General features: G+C 42.2%; 1 protein-coding gene across 9 annotated transcripts in view; it reads left to right on the top strand.

Moving 5' to 3' along the window:
* Positions 1 to 21,176, top strand: part of DGCR2 (DiGeorge syndrome critical region gene 2) — a 399,860-nt gene that overhangs the window by 30,197 nt on the left and 348,487 nt on the right. For 7 of the 9 annotated variants that reach the window (XM_086942700.1, XM_086942703.1, XM_086942698.1 and 4 more), the window contains exon 2: positions 18,140 to 18,211. The exons of the other annotated variants lie outside the window; for them this stretch is intronic. In XM_086942700.1, the coding sequence (XP_086798826.1) occupies positions 18,140 to 18,211 (72 nt within the window). The remainder of the gene's footprint in view (positions 1 to 18,139; positions 18,212 to 21,176) is intronic. 9 annotated transcript variants of the gene reach the window in all.

The raw sequence follows: 21,176 nt of genomic DNA, 5'->3' as shown, positions 1-21,176 counted from the left end.
GCTTTTTGCTTTGAGTGTTCATCCTGCCGTAGAGTTTGGACCAAGTACTGCATCCGGTGGCCAGTGTAATTTGACTGCAGGCTCCTGCATTGCAGGTCAGGTACACACTTTTTTTTAAAAACTTTTGTTTGTTGTAATTGCTTATAAAGCCAATACTATATTAATACGTATAGCAGCATACAGAGATGGCATATCTGCTCCATAGATTAGTTCCAGTCTTCCATACATAGTGCGGCAGATGCATACTTGAATCATGAAACCTAAATTAAGGACCACAAACATGGTAGAATGAGGGAAAATGTGTTTTTGCTGCCCATGAAACAGTTGTCTATAGCGACTCACAGTGGGGAGTCTTAACCGTAAGGGTGCATATAAGCCAGTCACCCCACTATCTGCTCTGACTGGCACAGTGCAACAACTAGGGGTTCCATGACTAAGAGAAAGAGTAAAAGTGACAATAGACTCCCCTGCATTATCCCCATTGATTACTGGCCGGGAATGGGTCCGAGAGGCTCTTGCTATGAGGAAATCCTAAAGCCAGCGGATCTTGGAGATAAAGTTTGCACTAAGATCAAGTTTGTAGAGATTGGCAAAGAGGTAATCCCATTCTATTCTGTCAAAGGCCTCCTCCAGCAGATCCTTAGCCAGACACATGGCATGAGCCAACGTACGAAGATGATTACAGAATGAACACTCCGGGACGAACCCCACTTGGGTATGTTAGACGAGGGAAGAGATGACCTGTTTGAGACGGGCTGCCATAATTCTGGCCAGGATCTTGATAGCTCCATTGAGGAGGGAGATAGGTTGGTAGCTGCTACAAAGGAGGAACTCCTTCCTGGGCTTGGGAAGGAACGTGATGAGGGCCCTGTTGGAGAGGAAGCAAATGGATCACGTCTGGTCAGCAAGCTTCCTTGAAGGCATCAAAGAAGGAATCCACCACTTCCACAGTTTTACAGACGCGTACCGACCCTCGGGGTCAACCACGTCTTGGGTACTGTACTGCAGGAGTGTTTTGCGATCAGTATAGCCACAGATAAGTGCACACTAAATGTTGCCTCCACCTTTAAATATCTGGTGATTCCGGTATTACTAGACCCAAAGAGATTCATGGAGCTGAACGTTAAACTCCTAATCGATCATCTGAAATCACAGTTGTCAAAGTGAGGTAAATAGCTGCTCTCAGTGATGAGCATAAGTGCACTATTAAAAATTATCGCTTTACCCAAAAGCTTTCATGCAGTCTTCAAAATTATCCTCATAAACTCCTCACAAATCGATTAAAACATGGCTTTCAAAATAATTCTGTGGTCACGTGCTTTGATGGTGCTGCGCTGGGATGCCTTTGGTTTGCCATGCACTTTACAAATTATAGAAACTACCCAAAGGTTTATTTTGCATCTCTGCCGAAGCTGCTTGCGAGTTGCCTCTTAGCGGGTAGGTCCTGAAGGTGGCCGTTTAAAAAATTCATAATCACCTTATGACGGTGGGTTGGGATTCACTGGCATTAGACAGTCCTACCAAGCAGCACAACTACTCCTGATAAATGTCTAGCTATGTGTGGACAAAGCAGACTGAGTGGTTACATTAGAGATAGAAACTATTTGGGTTTTCGTGCCTTTTGTCGCAGCTGTGCAGATATAGGTTCTCCAGGAGACCTGCCTGTAGTTATGAGGATGTCCATTGAATGCTGGCGCCAAGCCTTGAGCAAAATGAATTGGTCTGGTAAGATACCTGGGAAGACTCCATGATGGCATGGAAAGTGGCCCCTGGTGGTGCCCTGGTTGGCTGGCTTCTCTAGGTGAGACACCATCAAGATATCTAAGGTGGGAGATGTTGGGGAGATCGCCTGTATCCAAACATTCAGCCAATTACAGGAGGAATTTGAATTACACAAATGTCAGTTTTTTCAGTATTTAGAGATCAGACACTCACTGGAACTCTCGAAGTCACAGCTCACTGCAGTCCTGGAATTAAATCCTCTAGAGTCAAAATTTGTTCTCAAAAGAACTTGGGAAGCCATCTCTTGATTATACAGAGCTCTAGTGGTATCTTTGCCAAGCCGAGTTTGGCCTCCTCAATGAGGAGGAATGGCTGAGGACAAAAACGGCAATTAGGGAACTAATAATGGCTAGACTTCATCATAAATTCTGTGAATATATTTACATTCTGATTCATAATGTAAATATATTCACAGAATGTATTTCACACCAGAATGTCTCCACTAAATGGACAGAATCCAATCACCATTATGTGTTCGATGTGGAAATGAGGTGTATATTCCTACATGGGTACACAGACAAAATATCGATTTTTAAATATCGATATACAAAAATATCGAAGTTTAAATATCGATGGGACAAAATATCGAAGGTAAGTAATATCGACAGTCTTAATATCGATATTGGTATGATATCAGTAATATCGAAGTTGTAAATATCGATGTCAATAATATCGAAATTAATAACTTTGTTACTAATATCAATTTTTAAATAAATTTAGTGTATAATATATTGTATTTATTATGTTATTATTTATTTTTAATGTAATTTAATTAAATATTGTCTTTTACTACTGTAGCGGGTTGTGGGTTTATAGGGGAATAGGGTGGGAAGTAATTTAATTATGTTAAATTAATTATTAATTAGTAGGAATTATTAATTTGAGAATTAATTTTTAATTATTTTTGATAAATTGATAAATATGTTCTGTAGCGGGTTATGGGTTTATAGGGGAATAGGGTGGGAAGTAATTTAATAATAATTAATTAATTGATATATGTACATATTTTAATTAATTAATTGGTAATTAATTTCAATTAATTAATATAATTTTTTACATATTTATAATTAATTAGTTGGTAATTCATTAATATTAATTATTTAATTACATTAATTATAGTAATTTTTTTATATATAATTTATTGTTATTCTTAATTACATTGGGAAAAATAATATTAATTAAATTAAATTAATTACAGCAAATGTGCTAATATATTTACTTTATTGTTATTGTTAATTAATAATTAATTGGTAATTAAATAATAATTAATTTTGGGTAAAGGGGTATTTTTAGGGTTCAGGGTCAGTTTTCAGTTCATGGGTAAAGGGGTATTTTTAGGGTTCAGGGTCAGTTTTCAGTTTTTGGGTAAAGAGGTATTTTTAGGGTTCAGGGTCAGTTTTCAGTTTTTGGGTAAAGGGGTATTTTTAGGGTTTTGGGTCAGTTTTCAGTTTTTGGGTAAAGGGGTATTTTTAGGTTCTGGGTCAGTTTTGAGTTCATGGGTAAAGGGGTATTTTTAGGGTTCTGGGTCAGTTTTCAGTTTTTGGGTAAAGGGGTATTTTTAGGGTTTAGGGTCAGTTTTCAGTTTTTGGGTAAAGGGGTATTTTTAGGGTTCAGGGTCAGTTTTCAGTTTTTGGGTAAAGGGGTATTTTTAGGGTTCTGGGTCAGTTTTGGGTTTTTGGGGTACAGGGATATTTTTAGGGTTCAGGGTCAGTTTTGGGTTTTTGGGGTACAGGCGTACAGGGTAAAAACAAAAAAAAATTACATTAAATCAAATAAATTAGATGAAAAAAATTAGAATTACTTTAAATTTTTAAGTGTTTTATTTATTTTAAATGTATATGTATTAGTTTTAATTTTGTTTTAATATTTTTATTTAATAGTTGTAAAATTATATGTATTTAAAAATTATTTTTACATTATTATTAATACATTTAAAAAACGATATTTTTGATTCCGATATTTTTGTACTACGATATTATTTTTTCGATATTTTTGTACTTACCTTAATGAAGATAGGATTCCGATATTTTTGCTGTCGCTATTTTTGCATGTCGATATTCTGTCTGTCGATGTTATGTCAGACATTCCCTACATGTGGCGTGGGGCTGCCCAATGCCCAACACGTATTGGCTTAGAATCTACAATATGCTTGTCCTCGTTACTGGTTGTGGACAGAGCAAACCAAAGCAGGCCCTCTTGCGGATAATGTCGGGGGAGGAAGGGGATAGGGCGAAACTGAAATTGGTGGTGGTAGGCTGAATGATAACCAAAAGGGTAATTGCTCGAACATGGCGAGAGTTGTCCTCCCTCACTTCAAGGGACTGGTACAGAGCTGTGGATTTTAGCCCAGCAGAAGACAATTTATAAAGCCTGAGGGTGCTCTGGGAAATACCCCAAAATGGGGGGCCCATTATGGGGCAAACTTAAGCAGGAGTAGCCCAAGTCACTGATTGGTGGTCTGTCAGCACTGTTGTGTGTAACTGTCAAATGTATATACGTTCAATACCTTTTATTCGATTACAATTCGTATAATCATAAAAAGTACATATTTAAAATTAAAAAACAAACCAAACATTTCATCATATGCATAAAAAGAAAAAGAAGAGCTTTTAAGAAGTGCTTGAGAGAGAACTTGTTGCTTAGGTAGTTCGGTTCAGTTTGTGAGTTTTTGACGGATTGTAATGGAGGCCTTTAAGAACATTGCTACGAATTTGGCTACATGCGGTGAGTTCAAACATTGCAAAAACAAGAATGCAGAGTAGCACTGTCTATGACCAGCAGATCGAAGGAGTGGGAGTATCCAAGATTTACGAGGAATTTTGTATTATTTACAGAAAAAAATAATATGGATTGTTGTTTGTTGAGAAATACCATCGCATGGACAGTTCATGAGCAAACGGGACCAGTTGTGAGTTTGAGGAAAGGAATCCAGACGAAAAAAGGTGTTGATGCGGAATCTTGTTAATAAAAATTTTTCCTGGTTTGACAGAAAAAACAACAAGTAAGGTGTCATACCTTTTAAGGGGTTGTATTGCGCAAATCTGGGTGTTAGAAGGTTTCATGATCTCCGACTGATTTCGGAGCTCTCTCAGGTGGGCCAAGCACATCGATTTTAACTGTTGCCTGGAAATGTCTTCAATGGTAGGGGGATCGTCGAAATAGGACTTGCGGCCAAGGTCAATAAAAAAGTTCCGTACATAGACCAACCAAGGGATCTTTTGCCAGTTTGTTAAGGCTAAACAGTCTGTGATCAAGGATCGTGTTAAGTGGCATTCGGGTTTGGACCATATACGTTGCCACAATAAAATAGGTTGGGAACGGATAGTGTCTACTATGTATTCCATGCCAAGCTCGGTATGGGAAGCAAAGTTCGGGGCGCTTTGCGGGAGGGCCAGCAGATATTTGATGAAGATATTCTCAGTTATTTGCAGGTGATCAATATGGCCATGCCCCCACACGCCTGCTCCATAGGTAGCCACACTGTGGCATTTGGCGTAGTAAACCTTCAGAAGCTCTGATGGAGCAGGTTTCCCCAGCTTTCTCGAGAAAGACATCAGGGCCGATGTTGCGCGCCGAAAAAGAAGATTTCTGGTGATCGTAGCTTGACGCCAGTTCAGAGCGTCATCCACAAGAATTCCCAGATAGGGGTAAACAGATGTTCTTTCCAACTTTGTATTATCCACCAGTATTGGTTTTGGATTTTTAACCCTGGGGCCGATGTGCATAGAAAAGGTCTTTTTTATGTTAATTTTCAGGCCTAGTGAGTCCATAAAACTGCTATATTTGTTGATTTGCTTCTGGAGTTGATTTAGTGTGCGGGCCAGGATGACTGAATCATCTGCGTATAGCAGTGTTGGTATTTGCCGGTGGTTTATCTGGGGTAGATCCTGGCTCCCTTCCAGCATAGCCTGCTCTAGTCCATTGGTGTAAAGGTTGAACAGGAAGGGAGCCAATACACAACCCTGTCTAACTCCTTTTGATATTGGAAATGAGCGGGACAACTCACCGTTAGTACCGAATCTGACTCGCCCAGAGGCATTGGAATATAGTTCACGGAGGAAAGCTATTAAGGGAGGATCCACTCCAAGATCACTGAGTATTTTCCAGAGTTTACCATGTTGGACACAGTCAAATGCCGCACTCGGGTCGACATAGACGAGGAAGATGTTACCTCCTTTGGCGCCAACATATTTCCCAGTCAGGAGTGCAAGGTTCAGGGCCTGTTCCACGGTCCCGAGCCCCTTCTGGAAACCATATTGCAGGTCGGTCATGATGTTATTTTCCCGTGCCCAAGATTGTAATCGGTCCAGGAGTACTCGACCTGCAATTTTGCCCATGGAGTCCAGAAGGGAGATTGGCCTATAGCATGCTGGGTCGTTGCGGTCACCTTTTTTATAGATGGGCAGTAGGATTGACGTAGACCAGGATCGAAAAAGTCCATCCGCTGTTACTGCTGCCAAGACCTGAGTAATTATCGGTGACCAGAGTTCTATGTTGTGTAGAAAAAAGTCCATTGGAACTACGTCAGGACCCGGAGCCTTTCCTGATTTTGATGCCTTAATTGCTTTAACAACTTCACTATGGTGGAAATGAATACTTATCGGGTAGATGTTGTTCTCCGATGTATAGGATTCACTTGGATCTGTTCCTTTTTCTGTGGCACTTTGTGAGGATGGGCCAAAGATTTTAGAAAAATGCGTGACCCAGTCATCCTCTGTAACTGCTACATCCAGATGTTGTCCTTTTGCATTGTCAGCCAGAAAAGGGCATCTTAGGACTTGCCAAAATAGGGCACTATCCTTTCTTTGGGAACTGTCATGGAGTTGCGTCCACAAGTCTTTCTTAATTTCTTTTTTACGTTCCCTTCTGGCTAAGTTATAGAGTTTTCTTAGGTTGGAGATTTCCGATTGGTCTCTTGTGGGTCTATGTAGGGCTTCTTTTAAACTTGAAAGAGCTTTACGGCAATCTGAATCGAACCATCTCGTGGTAGGGGCCTTCATATTCTTTACCTTGACAAAGAGTTCATTTCCGATTGCTTCCAGGATGTTTTTGAAGCTATTGGTAATTGACCGGGGTGTAGTGTCTGGAGATAAACATTCTAGTATCCAGGCCTTAGATTTTTCCAGGATTTTCTCTGTTACTTCCACCGGGTCAATCTTGGCCCATTTGACTGGGTAGCCATTCAATTTGTTCATAGCTAATGAGTTTTGATTTAGAAGACTCGTTTTTACAGGATGTACTTTAGTCATTTTTGGAGTGATTCTTACACTAATTGGATAATGATCACTCATAACACCTCTGAGCTGCAGTTCATCTAAGGAGTCCCCACTTATGGCTGATGTGCGTTTAATGCTTTAGCACCTGCCTATCTCTACAGCTGAAATTGGCTTACAACCCAGCGCGTATTCCCAGAGCAGAAATACACGTACTGGGCCAGTCCGCACAGCCCCCAGGACTGAAATACACGTATTTATTTATTTCTGAAGAGTGCATCCGCCCAATGGCATTTTAGCGCTAGTTGCCAAAGGGGTGCCGCTCGCTAAGAGGTTTTCATTGCCCAGCAACGTTTACTTTATGCTATAGGAGTAGCTTCCAAGCCTGCTGACTGTTCCTGAGTTTCGAGTGAGCAGAGGACCAACTCCGTGGCCGCAGAGGAGGCGAGAGGCGCGGTCCCCGGGACTGCGAGGACCAGCATTCACCACCACCAGCAGCTGGCTCCTCTTCCCGCGTGAGACGCGCCCCCTCCCAGAGCCACACCTTCAGCTGACTGCTTATTACCTCTCGCGGCCCCCGCTTCGCGGGGGCCGCTCGGTAAGAAGTTTTCATTGCCCAGCAACGTTTACTTTATGCTACAGGAGTGGCTTCCAAGCCTGCTGACTGTTCCTGAGTTTCGAGTGAGCAGAGGACCAACTCCGTGGCCGCAGAGGAGGCGAGAGGCACGGCCCCCGGGACTGTGAGGACCAGCATTCACCACCAGCAGCTGGCTCCTCTTCCCGCGTGAGCCGCGCCCCCTCCCAGAGCCACACCTCTCCTCTTCTAACAACATTTAAACAAGTCCAGTAACGCGCATCGCGGGACGCCGCGGGCCGTAGCCCGGGGCGAACCCCGGGCCAAGGGCTGGCCCGTTGTTGCCCGTTAGTGCCCGATAGAGACTGGACCGGGCTACTCCCCTTGGCTCTTAACTTCAGTTCGTCCCCCATTTTGCACACAGTATCTACTCCATGTCCACCATGCCTGGAAGAACCAGAAGTAAAACTAAAAACGCGCAGGCATTAGCCCAAATCACCGGCCCAATAGATCAATTCATCTCAAGGACCACCGAGGTAATTGACCATAGCATATCTCTTCTGGAGCGCAGAGTGTCACTTGACCTTATGAACGCTAAACGTTTGTCTCTCGATCTTATGAAAGCCAAACGATCGTCTCTGGGCCCTTTAGCATCTGCAGCTTCTCCCATTCAGCAAACCTTATCTACCTGTTCCCCGGCCCTACCTGTGACCATTGCCGACATTAATACAGTGCCATGTTTAGTTGATTTATCTGTAACACAATCGGAGTCAGAATCACTATTATCCGATGGATTAGAGGCTACCCCGGACCTAGAAGCCTGCCAAAGTCATGAAACAACTATAGATAAACACCTTCGAGGCATAAGGGAAGGAGCCATCCCCAAACAAGCTAACTCCCACCCATCTGTAAATACAGCAGCTCCTGCTCATTTCATGGGTCCAGAGAGGGAACCTGGGAGGGATCGATCCAAACAGTTAACACAACCCGGGCAATCAATGATCACTACCTCAGTAGAAAATAATTTTTTACCACCTCCTATCTTCATTGAGGACACAGATAACCCCTGTAAAACTTGTAAAACTTCATCGCAATTACTTACCTTAATCAAAGACCTTCTTTCACAACAGCTCAAACCCATACAAATTAGTATAAGAAACCTGGAAGCCCAACTAGCAATTCTATCACAAACACATCCCAGCACAAACAACCGACAAATTACCTAAGCAAGGGACACAAAACGCTACCCATCCCCCAAAAGTATCTCACCAACAACAATCAGCCGTAGCAACCAAACAACCTACTCTAACTATTCCACCTTCCAAAAAACCAAAACCCAGTTCTCAAGTACAAAACCGGCAAGCTTTAACGCCTAGTGTACAAAAGACCAAAACCACTACGGAGTTCCCCCAACACGCGCCTATTATTGGCTCGGAAAAAACAAGTAAAACTGGGAAACCAGCAGATAACGCAACCATAAATCATTCAACAAACAAACCGGCACCCACATCCCCTAAACCAACAATGAAACAACCTCCGCTGACATCCAAAAAGACATTAAGATTTAGGCGCCCAGTCCACCTCCCACCAGAGGCAACTCCATATACAATCATTCTTACAGGTGAACCTGAATTAAAGGAAGGCATGACAGAAACTGCCTGGTCACTCAAAAACAAGGTTATGCAGTGGCTAAGCATAAATAGACCACTAGAACCATATCACTCTGGAGGGATCTCCACTGTCCGCAGAGTAATATGGATAGGGGATGAACCCAAGTCGATCCACGGAGACTGCATTATAGTAACTTGCAGTGATCCATCTACCGTGGACCACATCTGTTCATGGCCCTCTTTGGAGAAGAAAGGCGGAATAGATGTCCAACACCTTTCTTTTTTTCTACCCACCATTGAACACTTATCAATATACTTCCATCCCGAATTGGCAGCATCCTCAAGAAGACCAATGGAAACAGGTGGGATATAGCTACGGTCGTGGAAATAGAGATAGAACTAGAGAATGGCACAAGCAGCCCTGGCAAGGTAGACCCTATCATACGCTGGAGGGCTGGCAGGGTATCCCAACAAGAAACCGTTACGACTGTCTCGAGATGGTCGATTGACCGTTAAGATCCCATAAACTCAAGAGTAAGAATGCCCAAGCCCACAGTATGCCCTCTCCATTGAACCCCAGACCGCAGCTATTACTCCCCAAACTCGAAAGCCAACCACAACAAATTCTCCCGACTATTATCAATCCCTACCCTGAGACTACTGTAGATACTTACCCTATTATTCCTAACGGAATGGTGACCGAAACCAAAACTTTGGCCATCCCTATGGACAGTATAGATCTAACCTCTCATCAATCAATAGATTTGAGAGACATAACTAACTCTCCTCCGACCTCAACAGAGAGTCTTTCAAGTGAATCCCCTGTTACACAACTACCTCCTGTTCCCAATAAACTGAACCTCTCTATAATGTACTGGAATGTTGCAGGATTGCTCTCTAAATTAACGTTAGAATCATGGTCCGAAACAGTAAGGAAACACCAAGTATTATGTTTCCAGGAAACATGGTCCACCACCGCAAATCATTTAACGGGATATAAAACTTTTTTCACTCCAGCAGTGCAGGGAGCCTTGGGAAGGCCAAAGGGAGGTCTCGTGATTTATGTCGCTAACACTCTTCCCTTTTTATCCATTAAAATGCTAAAAGAGTTCCCTTCATATCAAATCATCCAAATAAATTTCACTAATGATTCTACTTATATTCTTACCAACTATTACAATAACTTAACTACAACAGACTGTTTGACAATCCTAGTGGAGATTGCCACTTTCCTATTATCCCTGTTAAATGAATCTAATTCCAATTTAGTACATCTATTATGGGGCGGCGATTTTAATCTTCCACTTTGTCCCACTCACAAGAATGGCAATTGTGGATTGCACAACGAACTTGGTACTCCTATGCCTCATTTTGCTCATTCGACCTGTGGAAACAAGTTAAATGAAATTCTATTTTCTTTAGATCTGGATTTTGCAAATGAGATAGTAGAGCCACAGAAGGATTTTTCCCCCACTTTCCATGGAAGAGGATTTTTAACTACCATAGACTACATACTGTCCTCCTACTCACTCAAGGGACAACTAACTAACTTTGAAACCGGGACAAATGTTATGAGTGATCATTATCCAATTAGTGTAAGAATCACTCCAAAAATTACTAAAGTACATCCTGTAAAAACGAGTCTTCTAAATCAAATGTATATACATGAGCTTTTGGGTGGGGCTTTAACGTTCTTTGATGATCCAATGTATTTTGTTATTGGTAACTTTATTTTCACATCAAACATATATTGCAATGTAACGTGTATATATCGGCATGGCTGCAGTTCCTTTTGTATTGTTATTTGTATAAGTATAATTGATTAGTCCCAGGCATATGCAAATCAGTCTTGGTCCTGCTCCAATAGAATCAATACATCCCAAACTGCCAAGTCAGGTACTCAGCACTGGCCAAGCTCGGGATAGCATTCCAACCCATTGTTTTGCTCAGCATGCCACCTTAGGTTAGACCCAGCAATAGGCAAATCAGTCTTGGTTCTGCTCCAGTAGCTACAGTCCAACCCAAACTTCCTCTCAGAACCGGAAAGCAAGCAAGAGTTAGACCATTTGTGGTCGGATTGGTTCCAGTGGGACATTGAGCAGGGGACCCAAGCCCATGTATACCTTAGACATGGTTATGGTTAGTTATTGCGTACTGATCAGGTGATGACCTAACTGAACCTTGTACTTTCGGAATTTGATTCCTTATGAGGCCTGAGATAACACTGAGAGGAAGTTGTGCAATGATGCTGCCAACATGTGTACCCTAGAAGTAACCTGGGCAAATGTACCCCTACAATGCTGCTATCTCATGGAAGGGCAGAGTAATCCAGACCTCTTCAGTACGGGCCAGCGTACCCATTTGGTCCCAGTTCATGTTTATACCAGATTGAGGCATGGGAGGTATTGGTATCTTTGACAAGACTCTAGTATAGAAATATAAACGTGTCTTGCATGAGTAGTTTATTTACCTATATATACGTACCTTGTGTAAACTTAACAAATGTAACATATACAATGCTCTTAATATCAACCAGGATAAGACCAAGTTCCTGATTCTTGGCCGCTGCAAGAAAAGGAAAATTCTAACGTGGAAAATTGGGCCTGCAAAGATTCAAATAGCATGAACAACATAACTACCTGGGGGTTTGGTTCAGTGAGTCTTCTAGACCATCAGTTCACCTAGCTGCTCTGAAAAAGAGAGCTGGAGCAACAACAAACAGCCTTGACTCAACCAGTCCCTGAGTAGTCCCTCTGCCGAACCCCTACTGAAGGCGACTAAAGCTACCCTTTTTCCAGCCCTAAGTTACGGGCACCAGGCCTTTCCTGGCGCATGCTCGGCCAGTCTTGATCATGCCCAGGTAACCATTCATAAAAAAAATCTTTTGTCTCCCGACTAATATTCACAGGGAAAGACTAAGACTGGAGCTGGGCCTCCAAAGGCAATCCATCTTGTGTGAGGCAGACACCCTTCAAGTATTATATAAGGGTATTAAAAGCTGCAGATAATGCGCTTAAAGCCCTGGGAACCCATTGAACCGTCAAATTATAAAAGCCATAAGAACTCTACATATTGATGAAGCATCCCTAACAGAAGACTATTCCTTGCACAGTCTGGAAATGGGTTATCAATAAGCAGGCAAGACAAATCTCTTACCAGATGGACATTCCGGTTTTAAAAACCACAACCATCTTGCTCTCCTTGAACGAATCATACCTCCCTGGGATACCGCAACCATATCTTTTTGATAGGTTGAACGCAGCGACCCACAAAAATATGTTCATGCGTCTTCTAGGTCTGCGCTCCATTGCTTTTAACTTATGGGCTCCATCTGGAGAGGAGGGGGATTGTAGACTGTGCAATTACAGGTCTGAATATTTGCTGCATCTTCTGTGCTGCTGTCCTGCCCTAGACGCCCCTAGAAGACTTCTCCTAAAACAATTATATTTAAAAAGGGGCATTAGCACATGTCGGGAGGCATCTGCTCTTTATTTTAATCACACAGATATTCAAACGCTCGCAAGGACCGGAAAATACGTGAGACTCTTGGAAAACCTGCTCTCTCCTTTTCTAGCGACTTCCCAACCAGTCCCTCCTTCTCAAAAACTCATTACAGACTATTTTTGCACTAAGTTCTAGTCTTTGTTTATCACAGTGAGCCACAAGGTTCATTTGATCTTCGATTTTGAAGTTTGTAATTACTGTTATGGTCACTGTAAAAGATTGTCTTATTAGAAATATGTCTTTAAAACTTGGTCTGCTCCGCCTTGTTTTTAATGTGGTAAAGACCCTATGGAGACATTTCTATTGCAATGGTTTTAATTAACTGTGCTAATTAAATAAATTAAAAATAAATAAATTAACAATATTATTCAAGGAGTGCATTTGTAGTTTGTACTCCTTCAATCTAATTTTAAAGGTAAATCACTGTATTTGCAGACCACGATTACGCCTGACAATTGAGACTTGTCGTTTTATAAGCGGTATAAATCTAGAGCTATCGGTTTGGTCTTCATACGCTGGTGTTTCATATGTTCGAAAGGAAGTGTCTACTACTGAGTTATGCTCTCTTTTTGGCATCCTTCAAGGGGATCCTGTGAAGATTCTGTTTCGATCCTATGACAAATAGAGGACGTGGAGGGGTATGATTGTATGCCCAATATTGGTTTGTAAGGCATTTTAAGGACTGTTCTCGAATGGAACAGTGTAGATATATTATTTAGGTAACCCAGAAAAGTACTATGAACTTGTCATTTAGTATATCATATTCGCATGTAATCATAACTAATAATTCAATACTTATGAACATTGTTCGTTTATGTGTGTCCATTTGAAATCCATTTATCTCTGTGTGAATGCTTGTATCTATATCACAGATTTGTTTATGATCAGCACACTTGGATGCTGATTGGCAAGGGGACAAAGTCCTTCTGAGAAAATCATTTTTGATGGTTGTATAAGAAATCCCCTTAATGTGTGCTCTTTAATCTTGCTGTATGTTTGCTCAGGAGTTATCTTTTTAAAAGCCAAATTATGTGAATTAAATTATATTCCTTGAACTGTGATGGAGGTCAGGGAACCCATATACATTTGATTGTTGAGCGTTAACGTTTGAGATTTTCCGATTTAGCTGCCATTGCATGGTTTTTGGTCCTATGTAAGCTGTTCGCTATAATAACCCTTTCTAGATTCTACCCTCCCCTACCCCTCCTTGCATCATCTCATACCTCTTTTACTATTCCGCTCCCCCAAAACAAGCCTTTCTAACCCCTTCCCACTCTCCACCTCCCTTTTACACATCCCAAGCCTCATCCTTCTACTATGAGCTCCAAAATACACAAAATTCTAAATCCATCCCTCTATCTTTAATCCATTTAACATACTAACATGTCCACCACTCAAATTAATTTCATTTTTCACTATACTAATTCACCACTAATCCTTTATGGGTTCCTGGGTAGCGTGCTACTCACCAAAAAAGCGCTTTAACACCTCATCAGGGGTAGCAACTGCCATATAAATGCAAACCTTTTTCCCCTCTCCTATCCCTCCACTATCCTTCTCAATCCAAATAACTAACACATCCACCCCTCAAATTACTTTCATATTTCGTTATACTAATAAACCACAAATCCATTATGGGTTCTGGAGTAGTGAGCTACTTGCCGAAAAAGCTCTTTGACGCCTCATCAGGGGTAGTAAGCGCTATATAAATGCATTTATAATGCAGTTTACAATACCACACTTCAAGGCGTAGCCTATGCGTCTTCCTGCGACGGGGGCAGCTGCTATTGTTTACCTTGGTCACTCAGTTCTGCCGTAGTTTCTCAGTCTCCGCACTCTTAAGATTGGTTTCTTGGAGTAAGTAAGTCGCCGTAAGTAAGTCGTCGTATTTGGAGTTAAGGTATGTAAGCACCTTTTTATTTGCATTTGATCTAGTGGGTGAGGCTGTTCACATTTCAATAAATGTCATTAAGGGCTCCCTGCAGTGACATGTGCTTGGTCAAATGGGCAGCAAGGATGGGAGGAGCAATGGGGATTGTCTCCGAAGGCTTTGAGATGAGACTGGCTCCAGGAATCATGTCAGATTGGTGGGGCCCGTGATGGCAAAAGAGAAGTTAAGGCAAGGGGGCTGGTTAGTTGTCCATGCGCTTAGGCCCCACATGTTGGGTTATGCGGGGAGGGGCGAGAGATACTCTATGTTCTTGACGGCTGGCAGGGGAGAGGGAAAAAAGGGTGGTGGTAATGTCTAGGACAGATCTAAGCGTTCTGTGCGCTGGTGGGCCTGTAGATAGGATAGGCGCTGTGGTGTGACCAGTGCCAGTGGGAGGACCATGCAGAGGGGATGGGGAGGAGAGAACATACCAATGGTAGATGGCATGCAACACTGACTCAACTAGAGGGGATGGAAGTGGTGGGTGGGTAAAAGCAACAGCCTCAAGTAATGAGGTGCCGAACGGCTGTGCCTAGGTTGTAGGCGGGGAAGGGGTGGGGGGGGGGGGGGGGGTGAAGGTAAACCTGCCTGCCCCAGGTTTTCACGGGTCAAGTTCCAGCTAACTTCACCACTTCAGGAGAATGCCTGGAGACCAGCCAGGCAGCGTTGGGAGGCGGAAGAAGCAACAGTGCAAACTATAACCAATAATCAATTAACATTAAATCATCACTTTTTCACTTTTCAGCGCTTAGTGTAAAAAGTGTGCTTCAACCAGTTTTATTGAGTTGGTTTTTGCAAATTGTAAGGATTTCCTATTTTGCGACCTATTTAAAGGGTTTTATACAATTATGTTTTTAAGAATTTTGTAATATGCGTTGCAATGGTTTTAATTAACTATGCAAAATAAAAATAAAATTCAAACGTTCTCCTTTTTGGGGGTGCAGCAAGACGTCGTCCTCCGTTCTCGCCGAGGTATTTTGGGTAGGGGGTAGGCTCTGTGTTCAGCGTCTTGCTGGGAGAGGGTAACCTGCTTGTTCTGCACTCTCCTAGAGTCAGTCTAGTGCAGTGGCTCTTGTTCCATAAGTTCTCCGGGGCATGATTGGTCATGTGGAGAGCAGTGCACGGACTGGGTGGCTTTATCGGTTCCTCGTTTATTGCCCCTGCAATGTATCGATGTGGGAAGGGTACGGGGGCCCCGGGACGCCCCTGATCCCGTGCAGACGGCCAGTCAGGGTACTCCGGCTGCCCCGTATTCCTGGGCTTCTGGTATTGCCAAGATTCACTGGACCTGCAAGATTACTTCAAGCACTGGCAGTCCACTACAGACCGGGGCCACGTTCGGAAGTTGCGGCAAGACCCATTGGTTCTGCTGGAGAACCCCCACCCTCGCCGGAACAGCAAGAAAGCACCAGGTGTTGATGCTGGGTCTCCCAATGTCTCACAGCTCTGCGGGGCCTCTGTTAGACTGCCGTGTCTGTCCGTGGCCAGACTCCACACCCTTTATTTTACTTATCAACATGCTTCCCACCCTCGTCATGCTAAAGATAACATTTTAAAAACCGATATGGCGCGGATGATGCTGGCCACATCCTAGCATTTATAACTTTTGTCAAACACCCTGGCTTCACATCCCAGGAGACAAACAGCTTTTTTTGAGTAATGGGGTTAACATGAAAGATCTTCCTTTTCTCTCACGGATCAGTTCCTTTATTTTCAGATCTCCTTCCAAACCCTCAAATACTGGATTCCTTTAAAGAAACCACATACTGTGACATCTTCGTTGAAGAAAACTCTGTAAATTGAATCCCATTTCTTTGATGACGCCTGGTATGCGCAATCAAGAGATTGAAGGATAAGAGTTTTCCTTACATGTGCATACTCTAAAGACCATCTCCCTGTGGTATTATGCTTAAAATTAATGAAAAATCCGCCATTATTAATTCATACAGGAGGACCGAGAGTTCAAGTAAATATATTTTACACAGCTCCAAAGGGGCATTGTGGTGATAAGCGTTAAATCTGTAAATTGTGTGTATATGTAATAGTGGTGATCCCTTTTTTCTGTTTTTCCTCGTTGTGTAATACTTTTCAGGCTTAGGGCATTTGTTCAATTGAGTAAGGATGAATATATTTCCTTGTGTATATACAAAATAAACTTGCTACAACTAAGTATTAGACACACAATTGATGGATGGAATGCAGAAAAAATCAAAACATTCACTCACCCACAGTCAAGAGTTCTGCGTTAAATCCACCATTCTTTTGCTCACAATGCCATCCCAGTTTAGACCTGGCCTTATACAAATCAGTCTTGATTCTGTGCCTCATGGGAACAGTGCAGCCCTAACTGCCAAGCCATGTCCTCCCAGGGAGGACATGACTTGGCAGTTAGGGCTGCACTGTTCCCATGAGGCACGGGGTCTAGACTGATTTGCCTATGGCTGGGTCTAAACTCGGGTGGCATGGTGAGCAAAAGAATGATGGATTTAACCCAGATCTATTGACTGGGGGTGAATGTTTGATTTGCTCTGCATTCCGTCCATCATATGTCTTTTGACAACTAAGTATTTTGCAGTCAGTTATTAATTTAGGTAATCCTAGCGATAATTGCGTTGTACACGTATTCTTTCCCACTTTACAACTTTTTCTTGTATTCTACTGTCTTTCCGTGCCACGCTCGTAAATGGGGATTAAAGCTAGTATAAGGTTCCTTGGATCTGCGTTTGGCTGCTTTGGTATCCGCAACTTTGAGGCCCTTGCTTTTCATCTATACTACGAGGGCATTTGGGGCGTATTTAACATACATACTTTTTGGTGTTCTAAAATAACTTATTTTTAAATATGCAACAGCTTGCACTGTAGCAGCTTATTTTGACAGTGTTATTAGTTAATGCTCACACATTTCTAAGTTTGGCAAACAAGTCCAGTTTCATGTGTGTAGACCCTTTTAATGCAGTGGTCTCAAATCCGATGGACATAGCAGAAGCCTGTGACCTTCGTGTTTGTAATTTCAGCAAAAATGTGTTTTTTCACCCGTTAGCCTAATGAAAGGTAACTTTTTCCAGTAGGTTTATTTCCCAATACAAATTTAAAACCTTTTAAATATGCAAGTGTTTTTTAATGTCTACGTAAAATAGCCACAAAAAAATTATAATTTTGGTGTGGGTTTGAGGGAGGACACTTCATTGTCTCCGACTTTCTGCGTCTCCTAGTTGCATGTGCAGTTTTGCCTTTTTTGTATGTTTATGAATTTTAGTATGTATTATGGTGGTCTGTTTTGTTTGTTTTTACAGTGTATCAAATAAAGTAAAAGTTATGTACAATCTGACCTGGCTAATTCAGATCCCTGCGTGAATTTCGTTTTTGCCTAATTTACACTTATTATGTTTGTTATGCTGTCTTAAATATATATGCAACCCTTGGTGAATTTCACGAAAGGGCTGAATGTGGAGTAACCAGGTCTGACTGTACATTGTCTGTTTTTCTACTCCGCCATCACTGGGCCATTCTACTTGTGTTGGAGCAGAGAAGGTTGTGCTTGGGTTGAATGCATCGGAAGATGAGGAAATGAATGAACGCCACGACGTGGGGGCTGCAGGTAACGTGAAGTCCATATATTTTACTCTTAGATATGTTCGGTGGGACTCGCTGGGCTTACCTTTACTCTACTTTAAAAACAAAGCGTGTGAGAAAGTTGGGTTACAGTGACAAATGAACCTCAACACTGCATTTTGCAGTATTGTAATGCAAACTCCCTAACTGGTTAGCGCATTAAATGGAGGGGATGGTGGGACTTCAGTTGTGAAGATCAGAGAAGGGTTTTAGACAGACCATGACTGAACCGGTTGCTCCAGCGCCTCTATGCTGCTGATTAGGGTGGAGGAAAGTGCATGCGGTGTCAGAAGTCCATCTCAGGGATGTGGGTGCATGTGCACACATGATTAAAAGTGCACTTGTGAAAGACTTGTATCCAGTAAATTGTTTCAGAATATTGACTACCGTGAAAATATGATCCCAATTCTGCTGTTTGTCCGATGTATGGAATTCTTAAATTCATCTCAATGTGGGCCGTGTTCCAATCAATTATATAAGCTTGTCTACTCTATACCATGGCCGAAAGAGGACAGACCATATGCATCTCATTCGTGGCCCCACCCCAAAATTGAAAATATAGGCCGAGCAGTTAGGCCACACCTCTTCTGAATCAGAAGCAACCCCAGAAAGGTTTAGGCCTTGTTTAGGTCCTTTCAGAGGGTATTGTTGGGGCCTTGTACACGGCCGCTGCCACTGTATGATGACACACCATTCCAAATATTTCAATTTACACTGTACAGTGATTGTCATAGCTCATATTATGTCACAAGTGTTTCATGTTTATGGTGTGTTGCTTCCGATATCGCATTTGATGCTCCACATTGATTGCTAGAGCTCATGCTGTACCATTTTTCGTTTACGGTTTGCTACACAGTTTTGACTTAAGTCTGTTGCATTAAAAAGTTGCAACCAGAGGATCAAAGTGTCATTAAAGACATTGCTGATGTGGATGCTTTGGAAATATACACAGCATTTCGGTGATCGAACGAAAATGTAGCTTTATTGTGTATAATATAGTTGCTGAGCAAGGTATCTCACTTAGTGACCTAGCCTTTTTACTTATTTTTTTTAAATCACTATTGGTTTGCTCAAAAATAAAACTTCCTAGCATATCCATTGATAAAGAAATTGGTATATATCACAAGCATCTGACATAGATCACATGTTAGCAACAATAAGAATCTAACAGTTTTCAGGTTAGTTGAAGTTGATATCCATATCCAGCCTCAAAGGCTTTATATTGGTCAGTAGGTTGCTCTCCCAGTAGTTTTCTCGGCACACCACGTTATCAAGAGACCTATGCTGTGTTTTACCATTTTGCTGGGTGTGGAACATATGCTCTCCAGGAGACCCATTCTGTCTTTTCTGTCAAAGTCAACAAAATCTTGCCCAAAGTGTTGATTTCCACCTTTCCCTTTCTACGTCTTTGCATCCTAGTAAGTGTTATTCTTGACCTTCCACCATCTCCACGTTTCTAAACCAGAGGAGCGGTGCTGTTACTTCCTCCCATGTCATGGCTATTCTTATAGCCAGAATATATGTATGCCAAGTCGGAAGACGTATTTATGGATTTATGTTTCCTAGATCTCTGGGCAATAATTCCAACAGGCTGGATTCTGGGCCACATGCTAGACATCTATCCGCTTCCACTGTTTTCCAGTGTTTCCTGCTCTGATGGCTTTCCCATACCATATTGTAGAAGACTAGGTTGGTTTCCCTGCCTCTTGGACAGGTTGCCTCCTGCGTATATATTGCATGTGTGCTTGTGTGTGTGTGTGGGGGAGAAAGAAAGGTTGGTCTGGTGTAAATGGTTAAACTGTGTAGATTTGAACCAAGGATTCCTATACATTTTTATTATATAAGTATTCCAATCCGTTCTATTCCGTGTCTTATTCCCTCCTGATACTTTAGCTTGATCGTTGCTGTTTTTTGTGTTGTTCACCTGGGGCAACTTAAGCAGTGCTCCTTAACATGAAGATACAGTCTTTTCACTCTCTAAATATCAGTAGGAGTTACATAAGTTGAGAGGTTTGGGGTTCGTTTGCCTTTGAACCCCATGTCGCCTGTGTTGGTCTTACTTGTTGTTATGTCATAAATTGTATTATGGTTCAAGTTTTTTTTCTTACCTTGTCAAACAAGCGAATGACTTAGTTTTCCTATAGTTCGTCTGTAATCGTACATTTCACACCTATTTATGGGGGCTTGTTTACTATTCAGAAGTGTGGTAGAAACTATATTGCGATTGCTGGTGCAAAAGTTGCAGTAGTACCCATGTACTTGGTGCTTCATTTTCAGCAGTATGTGGTATTTACCAGCTCCAAGGTGCTAAGTGCTAGCACAGTGCTGGGCAATGCCGCCTCGTGCCACAAGACTGGTGGGCTTGGCCTCGGGGTCCCATTCCTCTGCATTCCCTTACTTTCTCTTATGCCATTGCAGTTGGGCTGCTAGACAACAACTCGCGCTATCCCAGCATCCCCTCATCTGCTGGTGTTGATGCTTTATATATATATATATATATAGGCAGTATTTTACCGCCCTTGCCCTAGAGAAGAGTGGCAGGAAATCCATAGAGTCCTGCTAAAAATGACAGTTTTTAACAACCCTTTCCCCTATGAACCAATCCACGACTTTCCCTGGGCTTTGACGTATGTTGGGACAAATGACAGCCATTGCTTTATTTTAAGCGCACGTTAAAAAAAATCCAATTTTTGGGGGCTTTGTACAATATTAGCCAATTAATTAATCCTAGATGTAAATGCCAATGCCCCCAGACCTTGTACGTGTTTGATGTGGGTTTCATAACACTGAGCATCACAAACTATTTACTTTAAGCATGTTCAGATACAACCCGTAATATTTTGACCATCTACCCCAAATTTTGGAATGTTTCTTTGGACAGCTCCTTGCCATGTATTATAGGCTCTTCCTGTTGTGCGCACCAATCCACTCCTCTGCGGTACGCCACCAGT

Source organism: Lissotriton vulgaris, chromosome 11 (assembly GCF_964263255.1).
Source record: "Lissotriton vulgaris chromosome 11, aLisVul1.2, whole genome shotgun sequence".
NCBI lineage: Eukaryota > Metazoa > Chordata > Amphibia > Caudata > Salamandridae > Lissotriton > Lissotriton vulgaris.
This window is presented reverse-complemented; position numbering and strand designations above follow the sequence as displayed.